This window comes from Perognathus longimembris, chromosome 23, assembly GCF_023159225.1.
Source record: "Perognathus longimembris pacificus isolate PPM17 chromosome 23, ASM2315922v1, whole genome shotgun sequence".
NCBI lineage: Eukaryota > Metazoa > Chordata > Mammalia > Rodentia > Heteromyidae > Perognathus > Perognathus longimembris.
Window position 1 is genome coordinate 5,754,069 of NC_063183.1, and position 14,311 is coordinate 5,768,379.

At 41.9% G+C, this 14,311-nt stretch overlaps 1 protein-coding gene across 3 annotated transcripts in view; it reads right to left on the reverse strand.

Annotated features, from left to right (window-relative positions):
* Positions 1–14,311, reverse strand: part of Xpo6 (exportin 6) — an 84,654-nt gene that overhangs the window by 18,786 nt on the left and 51,557 nt on the right. For 2 of the 3 annotated variants that reach the window (XM_048333246.1, XM_048333248.1), the window contains 4 exons: positions 8,460–8,568; positions 7,484–7,576; positions 6,059–6,128; positions 1,916–2,075 (listed from right to left, as the gene is read on the reverse strand). In XM_048333246.1, coding sequence (XP_048189203.1) covers positions 1,916–2,075; positions 6,059–6,128; positions 7,484–7,576; positions 8,460–8,568 — 432 coding nt within the window. The remainder of the gene's footprint in view (positions 1–1,915; positions 2,076–6,058; positions 6,129–7,483; positions 7,577–8,459; positions 8,569–14,311) is intronic. The other variant, XM_048333247.1, reaches the window with a different exon arrangement.

A 14,311-nucleotide genomic window follows, 5' to 3' on the forward strand; every position in this document is an offset into this window, starting at 1 on the left:
CTCTCACACTGCAGTCCAAGTACACAAAGACAGCAAGCACTGCTCAGCACTGACATGCAAACCTTAGCGGTGCAGAAAGAGACATGCATGGGACTTGCAAGACAATGACAAGGGACCTCTGATACACTCTCTCACCACAAAGTTATAATGACTGACAGACATGTCAGTACTGCTCAAGAGTAAACAATGAACATCTAATGGGTTCCATATCCTATCCCAGCTAAACATTAGTGCAAATGAACACAGACAAACTAGAATCAGACATGCTATTGTTTGGCAAGAGCCGGGCATTTGGACTCAGAAAGAAGCTAGTCAAATCCCACGGGGGGGGGGGGGGGAACTCTCTCTCTTTCTCTCTCTCATAAGCTGCGTGAACTGGACTAACCACCTCTCAGGCACTATTGACTCAGAAGTACAATGGAAATACAATTTCTCCATACACAATAAAATTAAATAAAACATGCAAACCCACTTTAAAAAACTTCCCACTTGGGCTGGGATGTAGCTCAGTGGCAAAGTGCTTGCCTAACAAGTGCAACATCTTGGGTTCGACCCCCCAATACCAAAAAAGAAAAAAAGACAGGCTGGGAATGGTGGAGTACTTACCTCCCAAAAAAGAAAAGACCAAAAAAAAAAAAATTCCCACTTGGGGCTGAGAATGTGACTTATTGGTGGAGTGCTTGCCTAGCGCGCGTGAAGCTCTGGGTTCAATTCTTCAGGACCACATAAACAGAAAAGACCAGAAGTGGGGCTGTGGCTCAGGTGGTAGAGCACTAGCCTGGTGCACAGAGAGGCTCAGGGACGGAGCCCAGGACCTGCGTTCAAGCCCTAGGACCAGGGAAGAAAAATCCCACTATTGACCAGGCACCAGTGGCTCACACATATAATCCTAGCTACTCAGGAGGCTGAGATCTGAAGCCAATCAGGGCACGAAAGTCTGTGAGACTCTTATCTCCAATAAATTACTGAGAGAAACCCAGAAGCGGCACTGTAGCTTTGAGCACAAAGTGGCTCAGGGACAGTGTTCAGACCCAGATTCAACCCCAGAACCAGATTTCCTCCCCTCTCTCCCCCACCAACCAAAGAAAAAAAATCCCACTATTATATGGTGCTTTTATTGTTAATATAACCTGTTTTTTAAGGGACTTAAAATTTTAGGCTTTCAATGGATTTAAATTTTTTAAGCTAAGAAATAACACTTAAAAGAAAAACTAAGTGTGGACATAACTCAGCTACTGGGACTCTATGTGCATGTGACCCAGGAATGAACCCATTACACCACTGAAAGCCTAAGGACTCTGGGTCTTCAGGCTGGACTCACATGTACCCAACTTTGATTTAACCAACCCTTGAAATGGTCTGAATCTCTTATGGTTTTAGTGTGCAAGTGTGGGGAAGGACTATGTAAAAGAAAACCTTCCCCAACAAATGCAGCCACATTTCATGCAAGGACCCAAAGGAGAATGGGTATGAAAGGAGCCACGCTGGACTCACTCACTGTCAGGCCAGGCTCCATTTCCACTTTGAGGACCCTGAGGGCACTGGACAGACCAAAACAATCACACAACTCTGGCAGTCAGCTGCCTACTTCATTTTCTTCATGCTGTTTAATTGTGTGACTGGACACTGACCCCAACTGGTTCTTTCCAATCCAACACCATTTTTATATCTATATGCGAGATCATCATTGCTCTGTTATGTGCTAGGCCTGTACTAAGCACCTTCTTTAACTCTCACGATAACCCCACAAGAAGCTGCTTCCCCTCCATTTTCCAAATGAAGCACTTTTAGTTCATAGAAGCGAACAATGAAGCCCATCTCTGTCGAATACAGCAATGTACATACATACAACAGCTGTCTCCCACCGAAGGCAGGTAAGTGCTGAAGAGGGTGAGTTCTAAGGCGGCCCTCCTACCTCTCCACAACTGTAAGAGCGTCATTAAAGCGAGCAGCAAACACGTCCCCAATGAAGTACTCGGCCAAGCGGCCCACAGCCTGCAGCAGGGAGCTCAAGTCTCTCAGGGAGCAGTGCAGGCGCCGGCAGTCATTTTCCGCGGTGATGTTCAGCCTATGTCCTGGAACATAACATACCAGTCACTTCAGTAATTATAGACTGCAGTTCCTTCAGACCAGATGCCAGAGACAAAACCAATTCATCAAACCTAGTCACCTACAGATTGCTTCCCAGGACCATGCAGGAACACTGGGCACAGCTTCCACCTAAAACTACATCCACATGTGTTGCCACAGGAGGAACCAAGTGGAGGGGAAGGAAGAGAGAACCTGGGATACACTAACACAGAGAACCCCCATCCTGACACTTCTAAAGATATGAAAGTACTGACACCAGCAGAATTATATATGCAAGAAAAAGGCACCTAAGGAGGCCATAAGTGATGTGCCTAACACGGTCTTACTTTCAGAGAAGAGATACTGCTCTAAGCATTATGCCAAATCTGCTGCCCTTGCCCACCACTGTTTCAGAATAAAGGGGATTGAAAGGGGGCTGAGAGATCTGCCCTTACTAAATGACAGGGCTATGCTGCCATGCAATTCACCCTTCTCATGGAAAAATTAGAATGCATTTAAAAAAATACAGTTCTAGGCCCCTTTCAATCCCCTTTACTCTCCTGAGAATCCTTGCCATCCCAATCTCTCCCCTCTAAACTTACCCTAATTCATCTTGCAAAACACAGTACCTAGAATGGAAAGTAGTTTGGGAATGCTATGCAATTTAAACTACTAGTCTGAAGCATGTGAAATTGCTGACCACTGACAGCTGACCATATCAAACTGCATAAAAACTTAAAGTCCATTTACCTCAACATATATGTGTCATGGAAGGCAGGGTTATGTTGATCAAAATGGTAGGTGGTTCTTTCCTGTTCTGTCTGAAAGGCAGAGACTAGAAGTACCCCAAATCCTGTCTCCTTTGGTCTAAAAACCTCCTATCTTTCCTACCACTAAATCATACAAGGTACCAACTATATAGGGGGGAGGGGATGTTCATATTGACTTGCACTTTCTTCCATTCTGGCTAAGGCTTATATTTCCCCTAAAGCAGAGAACATCTATAAAGAAGAATCTTAAAGTGAGACTATGCTATATGTAAGTTTAGAGAGACTTTTCAAATGTCCTCTAAGTCATCCTGAAGCAACCTAAATGTGTTCTAAGCTACATTCAAAGAACAGCTCCTTTGCAAATTGCTTCACAGGGAGGGGCACCTTAATGGAAAGCATCATTTAGTTTCCTTGTTTAGGGGACATGAGGGTGAAAACATGAAAATTAATGCTTAAGGTATTCCACTCTGAGAGAACAAACAAGTCATAAATGAACCCAAGCAGAGCAAGGAATGTAAGTCAAATGCTTATATACTGAAGAAAAAACAATGTCTTGTCATGCAAGCAAGGAAGCTTGCATGGCTAAGCAAAACAGTTTAAAGGGGTTACTTAGAGCTGAGGGAAGCTGTCAATGATGAGTGGCACAGCCACACATAAAATGGATACAAGATCACCAAAGAGAGTTTACTAATCCACCAACAGTAGGATAGACAGATAGTGAGCGTTAAGGATGGCCTGTAAGGAGCACAAGAGCCACACAACAACTGCCAGGAAATTGCCGTGCCACACAGATGTGCTTGCCTTGGTCTCGGAGACAAGATCGGTGGTGGCATGGTAAACAGTAAGAACACCCACTCTTCTAAATATTGTACTAGCAAAACCAGGTAAGGCAGGGCTCTGAGCGGAGGAACAGCCCTATAGGTTTCACTGGTCAAAACACATCCAATTGTCATCAATGATGACAGCAGCAGAAAAGGTATGCTTGACTCCCACCGTCACACGTTCTAGATGAGACTCTAGAATTACAGGCCGAAGAGCCAGAGGTATAGCTCAATAGAGAGCTTTCCTAGCATGTGCAAGGCCTTGGGTTCAACCTCCAGTGCTAAAGGCAGGGTTATTATTTTTTTTTTTAAGTGGAAGCTGGGCTAAAAGGTCAATGCAAATGAAAGGAGAGAGGCCAAACGCTATGAAGAGAAAAGATAACATGGTTTCTGTTGAGAGACAGAAAGGCAGACCAATATAGCAGAGAAGTTATTTGGAGGGGCAAATGGTCATGGGAACAAGAGAACAAACTGTACTCAGCAATTTCAAATTTTTTAATAGCTTTTTGCATTGGAAACTTGGCTTCTGAGCCACTAAGGCATGGAGGAATGCTTTGTCATGGAGAAGAAAGCTCATTTTAAAACAGGAAATAAGCATTTCACCGGCCTGAGAGGCTTTGCCATGAGATATGCACGGCAGATCAGTGCTGGGAATAGATTTATAAATGATCTGGAAGAGCCAAGTGCTCTGTGAAACTGCCAGTAAATGGGTTCCAATGAGAACAGGTATGTGATATTTGATTTAGTGAAAATGTATTATCTGTATAGAATGTGAAATTCTGAGTTATCAATAGTCTAAAAAGGATTAATTACGACTGCAGATTTTACCTAAACAGACTCACCATAATGATGAACAAGAAATCTAGGGTCAATTGTGGGTAAGGGCATTAACATACTTGACTTTTATTATAGATGGTGTAGATGCTATGTCTATAATTCTAGCTACCCAGGAGGCTGAGATCTGGAGGATCATGGTTCAAGGCCAGCCTGGACAGCAAAGTTTAGATTCTGTCTCCAAAATAACCAGCAAGAAGCTAGGCTGGATGCATAGGCTTGGGTGGCAAAATGACAGAGGGAAGGAAGGAAGGAAAGAGGGAGGGAGAACAAGGGGAAAGGGTTTCTGTAATCTGTAATAGTCTGAAGCCATCTTGTTTCAAAACAAACCTACGAACATCTATCTACCCCTAATGTTCTTTGGGTCTGGAGTACATTCTAATTTGGGTTAGTAGCCTGACCACCTGTTCATGATTACTCCCAAGGATGGATTCTGAAAATATTTAGCATTTGCACATTCAAATGATTATTCATTAGTGATGACAGGCATATTATAGGCATGTTTGTTTTGAAAGATGCCTTTTTAAAGTTTGTATAAGCCACTGAAAGCCAGGACCAGGACCTGCCAAGTCCCATCAGCCTCCTGGGGCTTATTGGGTTGCTTTCAAAGCTAACAGTCATGGAAACAAGCCCTCTGGGGCCACCAAGAAGGGCAGCCTCAGAAAGAGCAGAAAGAGGCCCAATGGAAGCACCGCCAGGAAGAAGCTGTCCCCATATGGGCAGCTCAGTGACAGACTGAGACACCAGAGGGCTGCAGGTCAGGACCTGTGTACCTCCTACAAGGCAATGCCACAAGGAACAGCAAGTGAATTTGCAGAGGGAAGATGCAGGTGTGTGTGTGTGGGGGGGGGGGGGACCTGAGAATCAAGTTGCCAGTGTTTTTACCTAGCAGAAATGTATGTCAGTGATGTCATATTTTCACCACTCCCATCCTGAGACTAGAATTAGCCAGACATGTGGCAGTGGGTCTGGAAATTCAGTGTCATCCTCTGTAAAACTGGAGTATGAGTAGCAGTGCTTATACATTATAGGCCAGTGGAGAGAATGAAACCACAGGGAAACACCACAATTTCTGGCATATGAGTGCTCTACAAATGGAGGCTATTTTCAGTATTATCAGCAGGGTGGTCTGTAAAGCACAGCCCAAAGGCTCTGCAGCTTGCTATAGGAAGCACCGCTCGCAGGCCATCCCGGGTGGGGGTGAACCATCCAAGCGGGATGCTGCTGTACTGTGAGTGTGCCTGCTCAGAGCTGTTCCTCTGTTGTAATTTTACCAACCAGAGAAATAACACATAGCAGGGAAGTGCAAAGCTTTTCCTTTCCAGTAGCTGTACTATTTGAAAGCACAAAAAGAAATATTCTGAGGTTTTAGTAAGCACTACTTCTTTCCCCAAACTAGCATCCTTCCAAACTTGTCTTTGGAAATCAGTGTCATAGCCCCTACAGCTTCTTGCATTGGGACGATGTAAATTTCTGTTCAGAAGTGAGAATCATGGGGGAGAAGATCGTGTTATCAGCCCATTTTTTAAATTAGGTTAAATGTGAAAATATAAACCAATTTACCTGACCCTGAAGTAACCACAAACTGTTGTAATCCCAAATAAACTTCTAAGTTGTCCTGAAGAACTGGAAACTGAAAACAGAGTTTTTATAATCGTAAATGCAAGTTTTAACAACAGTTTTTAACATTAAAACATAAAGTACCTATGGAGAGAGGGTCAAAATCCAGAAATGTTCTCTAAGAACCTTTACACACAGCTAGGAAGAGGAGTCTCCTTTTGCTGTCCCCTCCACCCAGTTTTTACAGTTGAAATTATTATGTAATGCACAGAACAAGAAAACAACATAGTATGAACTTTTTTAAGGCATAGCAAAGGATGCTGGGGATAAGACCATCAGATTCCTAGCAAGGAACAGCCCTAAAATGACCTAACCTTTGAGAGCTGCGGTGGGGCTGTATTTCTTCTCAAGCCCAAGGGAAAAAACATCCACTACCCAATATGCCTTGATAATGTGCATGGCAAAGTAAAAAAACAGGCTATGTGATTTGGAAGTCCGTTTTCACTGTTCATATAGCAACTAAGACTTCATAACTAGAGCAGGCTCTTTTTGAAGCTGCCACAAACACCACAAATGAAAGTAAGACCTACATATGTCCTTGTATGTGTCTAAGAGAGGCAGGCAGCATGGCCAAGCGGCATTTTCCATAGAACACCATGCAGCTGGGTCATATATACAAAAGCTGACCCGAGTAAGTTATCTTTCCTTAGAGGAAGACATGAGTTTAATAAAATAACCAGTGCTGGTAGCTCATAGCTGTAATTCTACCTACTTCAGGAGGCTGAGGGCTGAGGATTATGGTTCAAAGCCAGTCCAGGCAGGAAAGTCCCTGTGAGGTTCTTATTTCCAATTAACTATCAGAAAACTGGAAATGGAGCTGTGGCCCAAAGTGGTAGAACACTAGCCTTGAGCAAAAGAACTAAGGGACAGCACCCAGACCCTGATTTCAAGCTCCATGACCAACAATCAATCAATCCTCATTGAATGAAATCAACATTATGATTAAAGAGCCCAGTACAAATACACAGGCAGAGGACTAGCAATGTGCCACAGGGAGTTTGAGAGAGGCAAGCTTCACAGCTGTGTGATCTGGCCACCTTCACTCTACTGACGGAAGGCATTAAGGCATTTGTAAAATAGATTTCTTCAAAATTAGGCTGGGCTTCTAAAAGTTTGCAAAAATGTTAAAATAAATAAATTAGAGGTCTTTTCTGTTTAATAAATAATACTTAGGGCCAGCAGTGTAGCCAAGTGGTAAGACATTTGCCTAGCATTCCATGAAGCCCTGGAGTCCATCCCCTGCACAGGAAAGGGCTAAGTTATGTTCAATATACAGAAAGAGAGCAGAGACAAAGAAGCATATGCCATACATGCTACACAAACAGGGAACAATATAGATTCTTCCTTCCCCTTCAAATGATGAATTACCAGAGTTGAGAAGGCGTGCGTGGGAAGAAGCTCCATCACCTTGGCCACCACCTCCAGGCTCTGGCGTAAGTACCGCTGCCACTCTGTCTGCTGCTGTGGGGAAACAAAAGCATCAACTGGAACCTGTCCTCTTCCTTGCCACTCTCTCTTTGCCTCGTGTCTGGTCTCAGACAAAGAATTCTGACAAAGTAGAGAATGACAGAACTAGGTTATTTGACACTTTAAAAAGCCAAGCTAGAATTATTTTTTAACCCAACAAACTGATTTCATAACAAGCTACTTCCTCAGAAAGCCAAAGTCTATGCAGAAGAACCCAGTTTTCCTCCTACAGGCATTATAGTACACAGATAGAAGAGTCACCTGTGAAAGGTTTGGAAACCTTTACCTTGTCCCACCCATTGGCATCACTCACCCCTTTCCACAATGGTCCAAGGCTAAGTCTGTGTGCATACACACCCGACTAAATCAGTGCCCTTACAGTGTGATCCACAGGCTTATAATTACCAACCTTCCTTGGAGGCTTTGCAGTAATTTAAATTCTGTGGCCCCCATCCTAGGTCAAATCTGTTTTTAACAGGCTATACCAAAACAGACTTCCTTCCATTCTAGTCTTATCATTTAAATACCTCTTTAATTTTCATTAGTACCCAGCTAGGTATTCTTTGATGCTCAGGTAAAGAGTGGAGGTAGATGTGCAAGACAGGGAAAATGAAAGGACACAAAATTCTCACTAAACCACCTCTCCTCACTTTACATCTGGTCTTCTAGGCCACATAGGTATAAATGCCTACGGAACATTTTTTTACCATCAGTGCCACAAAACAGCAATAGGAGATAAGAATTTCAAATATACAACTCAGTTTGAAAACAACTCCGACTTAGTTTCCAGAGAACAGAGTCACAGAATGCAAGCCTAGAGTCTGGTTGCTATCACAAGGAAACATTGATTAAGGGTCAGTTGGGGTATGTTGCTTACATCATCATCCAGAGTCTCATCATCCAACTCCTCCAGCTGGGCCTGGTTGTATCTGAATTGGATACGATTCAACACTTCTGTGAGCAAGAGGATCAGGGCATCTTCGTACCTGTGTGGAGCAGAAACCTGACATCAGTGAAAGGAGGCCTTTATTTAGCCTAGCAGAAAACAGTGCTGTGGAGAATGCCTCACACAAGAGGCAGCTAGAGTCTGTCAGCTGGCTGGCGAAGGTGTGTACAAGTGAAACAGGAACACTGTATTTTTCTACTCAACTGTTCAGGTGGTTTCTTGATGCACTGTCTTTTTACTATTATAAGAATGGCCTTGCTGGACACTGGTGGCTCGTGCTTATAATTCTAGCTACTCAGGTGGTTGAGATTTGAGGATGGCAGTTCAAGGCTAGCCAGAGCAAGAAAAAAAGTCCATGAAATTCTTCTCTCCAATTAAACACCAGAAAACCTGAAGTAGAGCTATGGCTCAAAGTGGGAGAATATGAAGACTTGAGCTTAGAGATAGTGTTGGCAAAAATAAATAAATAAAAATAGCCTTTTCCCCCCAATATTTTTGTCTTAAAGTCTACTTTGGTTTTAGTCCACACCTCTCTTGGTTAAACTCTTTGCATGGAATATATTTTTCTTTTCTTTCTCCTTTTCTCTCCCTGTTCCCTTTTCTTCTGCACAGTGCTAGAACCCAGTGCCTTGTACATCCTAGGCAAGTGCTCTACGCTTGAGCCACACCTTCCGCCATTTGTTTTAATTTTGGTTTTGGGATTGGGTCTCACTGCTACCTTTAACAAAGGCTACCTTAACCTCTCTATCCTCCTACCTCTGCCTCCTAGATATATGCCACTGGTGTGTGATTCTAAGTAAGTCCCTGAAATCATACAAACTATATCACAGATCTTAATAAAATTAACTGGAAAAGAGTAAAAGAAAGATTTACAAAAATCCTGTGTGTTTGGAAGTGAAACAACAGATATTTCACGATTTTAAGGCAAATAAAAGGCAGTATCTGAAAGTCTGGTGAATAAAGCTAAAGCAAGGCTTTGACAGGATTAGGAGTGTTTGTACAAAATGGAAGAAAACTCTACTGAAGTCACAAGTTCAGAGATAGATCAAATGATCCATGTTAAAGCAACTACATGATAGAGGCCCAATAAACGTAAGCATGCAAAAAATAAAATTACGAGTCAGATAACTAGAATAGCTTTTTCAACTCATAAGGTAAGTAAAATGCCATTCATTTATTCTTAGTTGCAAACTGAGGCATAAAGTTCTTCTAGTAGGAGCTAGAAAGTTATTGTACCTCTGATCTAAGCCTAATTAATACTTTCTATTAACTACATCAAATGTCAATTGTAACAACAGCACTTCTTCCTCTTAAGCGGCAATTTTCTCATGTCCACTGGCATTTGTTTACAGTCTAATGTCATGTTACTTAGGATCCTTTTGTTGTCTGTGACCAGTACTTGCCAATATTCATGTGACAAGGAGGTTCACTGGGTCTGACTCAATGACTAGGTTGCTTCACCACTTACATTTCCTAATCTTCCTGTAAAAGTAAGTTCCTACACAGGTGACTTCACATTGAAGAGCATGAAAAGAAGTGGGTGACAGTTAACACTCACTTAATGAGCACCTACTCTCAACCACTCTACACACATTCATTAGCTAGCTCTATTTTCTCCATAGCTGGGAGAAAGGCAGCCTTGAAGTACAAATATAAAGGATACTGCATCTTTCCTGCCTTTCCTGAGACCATCTCAACTGCAATCAGGATAATCAACCATTCAGCAGCTTTGTCAGAAAGGCATGTGACAGAACTTTTAGCCCCTTAACACTGGCTTGCCCCAGCTCTGATCAAGAAACTCTCAAGTACTCTCACTGAGAAAGGAACATGCACATTCTGAATTTTGAAGCTCCTAGGACCAAAAATAAATCCACGAACATTTATGCTTCAACATCTGTAGCCCACAATGCCTGGCACTTTGCTGATGAGGAATGATGCAAAACCTTTTAACCACAGTGACAGGAACTGAGTGCTGCTTCTGAGACCTAACCACACTCATGTTTCCAACTGAAGATACAAGTAAACACTTTTGACTACTTCCTGGAAGATCAGTAGCTTCTGAAATTCTGGCTCAAGCCACAAATGTGATTACAAAAGCAATGGCATATAGTTCCACCTGTTGTAAAGTATCTGATCACTTAGGAGCTCTCAGTTAAAATACACATGTTGGTTACCAGTAGTCAATGCCATCAGCTGTTCCTACAAAACAGCATGTCTCTGATATAGGGGCTCTTATTGATCAGTGATTATCAAACTGTTAAAAATTGAAATTAAAAGCTTTTCAAACATACACTGTGTAAATACATGAGGGGCTGCACAAACCGAAATTCATTCTGATCCACTCTTCTTTGTAGTCTACTGGCTTAAACCACTAGGGGGCGCCTGTGGGACAAGCGGCAGCCACAGTTGCTAATTAACAGCACAAACTAAACACTGGCTTTGAGAGTTTGTCCTTTGTTTTGCTTTTGTTTTTTGCTTGTATTTAAAAAGTAAGTTGTGCAGATATACCTCAGTATTTAGTGCTTGCCTAGCATGTCCAAGGCCCTGTTCTATGTCTAAAATGGCAAAAAATAATATAAATACCAAGATGTGCAAAATAGAAATAATAAATCATGAAATATGAGAACATTTACTATTGTTTGAAATGGTCAGCCAGAACCAGGAATGACTGTAATATCAGATTCCCACACAGGCAAATCAGCTAAAAGACACTGGCCTATCCAGGGGAGTAGCATAGTCAAGTAATAGTGATAGTTTTCCATTTCTGTTGCTACTATCATCACCACCACTGTGACCATTTGAATGTATAATAATCATACACATTGCAATACTGTAATAAACCTGGAAACCATGCTAAATATATGTGATTCCCTGAGTTCTAACTGTCCTGCAAAAGAAAATTAACACATTCATCTTACAGGAGGATATGTAGCAGCAGCACAAAACCTGACCAAAAGATGCATGGCTATCACAAAACAGGAAAGGAAATGCTCCATCTGTTTGTACAAATAACCTTCACAGAGTAGTAACAGCATGAGTGTTTAACACTAGTTACCTGCTAGCAAATACTAGTTACCTGCTAGCATGTGCTTTCTTAGTGGAACCACACCCTTCACACCTCCCATTTAGACTATGCTTTAGAACACATTTTCATATTTATCATTTTTTCAGCTTATTCTCTCAAAAAGCCTGAGAGATATAATCAAAAGCACCATAACTCCAAGTTGTCACCTCGCTAAAAACCAGTATCTACTACTGTGTCCTAAGTTCCTGATGAATGAACCATAACATGTGGCCTGATACCCTTGCAACTTAGAAGCTGTTCTGCAATCACAAAAGTGTACTTGTAAACAGAAGACCAAATGCTTAAACTTGGAATGCCAATATTCTATTTAGAATTTTAACAGCTCATAAAACCCCAGCAGTATAAAAGGGCTTTTATAGAAACAACCCCAACCTCTTTCCAGGTGGAGTTTTTCTTACTCCTTCCCCATTTGGCCCATTTTGGGAGAAAGCATGTCACTAATTCCCCCGCTGTTGAAGTTTGGCTACAAATGGTCCCTCAAAGACACATATGGAGGCATGATGCTTATGAAACCTAGCCTTGTTCAGAGGTAGGGCCTCCAGAGGTGACTGAGTCACAAAGGCACTAATCTGAGCAGTGGATTTATCCATTGATGTGTTCATAGCTAAATGGGTTATTAGGAGGTAGGGCCTGGTGGAAGGAAGTAGGTCACTGTGGGCTTGCAGATCTTATCTCCAGTCCTTTCCTCCCCTCCTCCCCCCACCACCACTCCACAATCAGGTGATCAGCTGTGCTCCGCCACATGTACCCCACTATGATGCTCTGCCTCACCACACCCAAAAGCAACAGAGCCAAGTGACCGTGGACTGAAACCATAAGCCAAGAAAACCTTTCTTCCTTTAAGATGTTTTTCTCAGTTTTCTCAGAGCATTTTCTCACAGTGATAGAAGGCTACCCAACACAATCGCCATTTCTGGTGTCATTTATTGACCATTGACAATGTATCACACATCCTAAAAGTTAGTTCACTTACCGTCTAATTAACTGCCATTACCATCTCTATTTTACAAATGAGGAAACAAGCCTCTATAAGCTAAATAATTTATGCAAGTACATACAAGTAGAAACTATACAACCAGAAGACCAATCTAGGACTATCTCATGCCCAGTCTTGCTGTCCACATTGTAGAACCTCCTTCAGCCACTAGACAGTTTTCACAAACCGTAACCTCCTCATCTGAGCAGTACAGTGCAAGAACCCAAGAGTTATAACCAAACTGGTACAACCTAAGAGGCTTCCTAGTAAGTGTATAATATGCTTAGTGCTAGATCACTTGTAACCACCCGTCATAAACCATGTGTCTGCACAAGAAATAGAAAACTCTGGTTTAATGTACTAAGAAACTATTCTAATACGACATGTATAACAGAAACATTGCCTCCTTTGAGCCTGAAATAGCCACATACCAAGAATGGTACGTTTCCCTATGTAAGGATGTTGCCATTCTTGTCCTAGCGTGATAAATTCCCAGCTGCCCTCCTCGCCCACCCAGCAGCACAAACACTGTACAAGAAGTGTGATTTCTGCTTCTTGTATAGCAAGAAATTCTGGCTTGGGGAACGGGGACAAAAACAAACCTCTCCTACAGTATCTGTTGAAAAGGAAAAATAATTCATATAAAAGTAATTATCTATCCAGGTACCAGTGTTTCACACCTATGATCCTAGCTACTCAGGAGGTTGAGATCTAAGAATCATGGTTCAAAGCCAGCCCCGGCAGCACTGAAAAGTCTGTGAGACTCTTATCTCCAATTAACCACTAAAAAAGCTGGAAGTGAAGCTATAGTTCAAGTGGTAACAGTGCTAGCCTTAAGCAAAAGAGAGCTTCAGGGAGCTGGGAATGTGCCTTAGTGGTGGAGTGCTTGCCTAGCATACACAAAGCTCTAGGTTTGACTCCTCAGTGCTACATAAACAGAAAAGCCCAGAAGTGGTGCTATGACTTAAGTGGTAAAGTGCTAGCCTTGAGCCAAAGAAGCTCAGGAACAATGCTCAGGCCCTGAGTTCAAGCCCCAGAACTGGTTAAAAAAAAAAAAAAAGCAAGCCATTATCTCTGAAGTACAGGATTATGGATAACTTATCTTCCTTAAGTTCTTCCATACATTTTCCTAATTTTAAAAATAAATACAGGGCTGGGAATGTGGCTTAGTGGTAGAGTGCTTGCCTAACATGCATGAAGCCCAGGGTTTGATTCCTCAGCACTACATAAACAGAAAAGGCCAGAAGTAGTGCTGTAGCTCAAGTGGTAGAGTGCTAGCCTTGAGCAAAAAGAAGCCAGAGACAGTGCTCAGGCCTTGAGTTCAAACCCTAGGACTGGAAAAAATAAATACGCTTTTTTCATGACAGATATATTTTTTTAAAATTTTTTAACACATACTGATAGGAATAAGAACATAATAAAGCCCAGTCCCAACTAACTTTACCATCAATTATCAACACATGGGCAACCATCTCTTTTATACACCATACTTCCTTCTTACTCCATTATTGAAAACAAATTGTGTCATGTCAATGTATTCAACATATACTTGTTTGTATGTCTATGAGAGCCTTTTAAAACATACACAAAAAAGCATTATCATACCTAAGTATACATATACACAACCTTAACAATTTATGTATGTTATATACATTTTAATAACCATGTATAAATATTACTTTTTAATCAGAAACGAACTTGAAGAAACTAAGATATTACAAG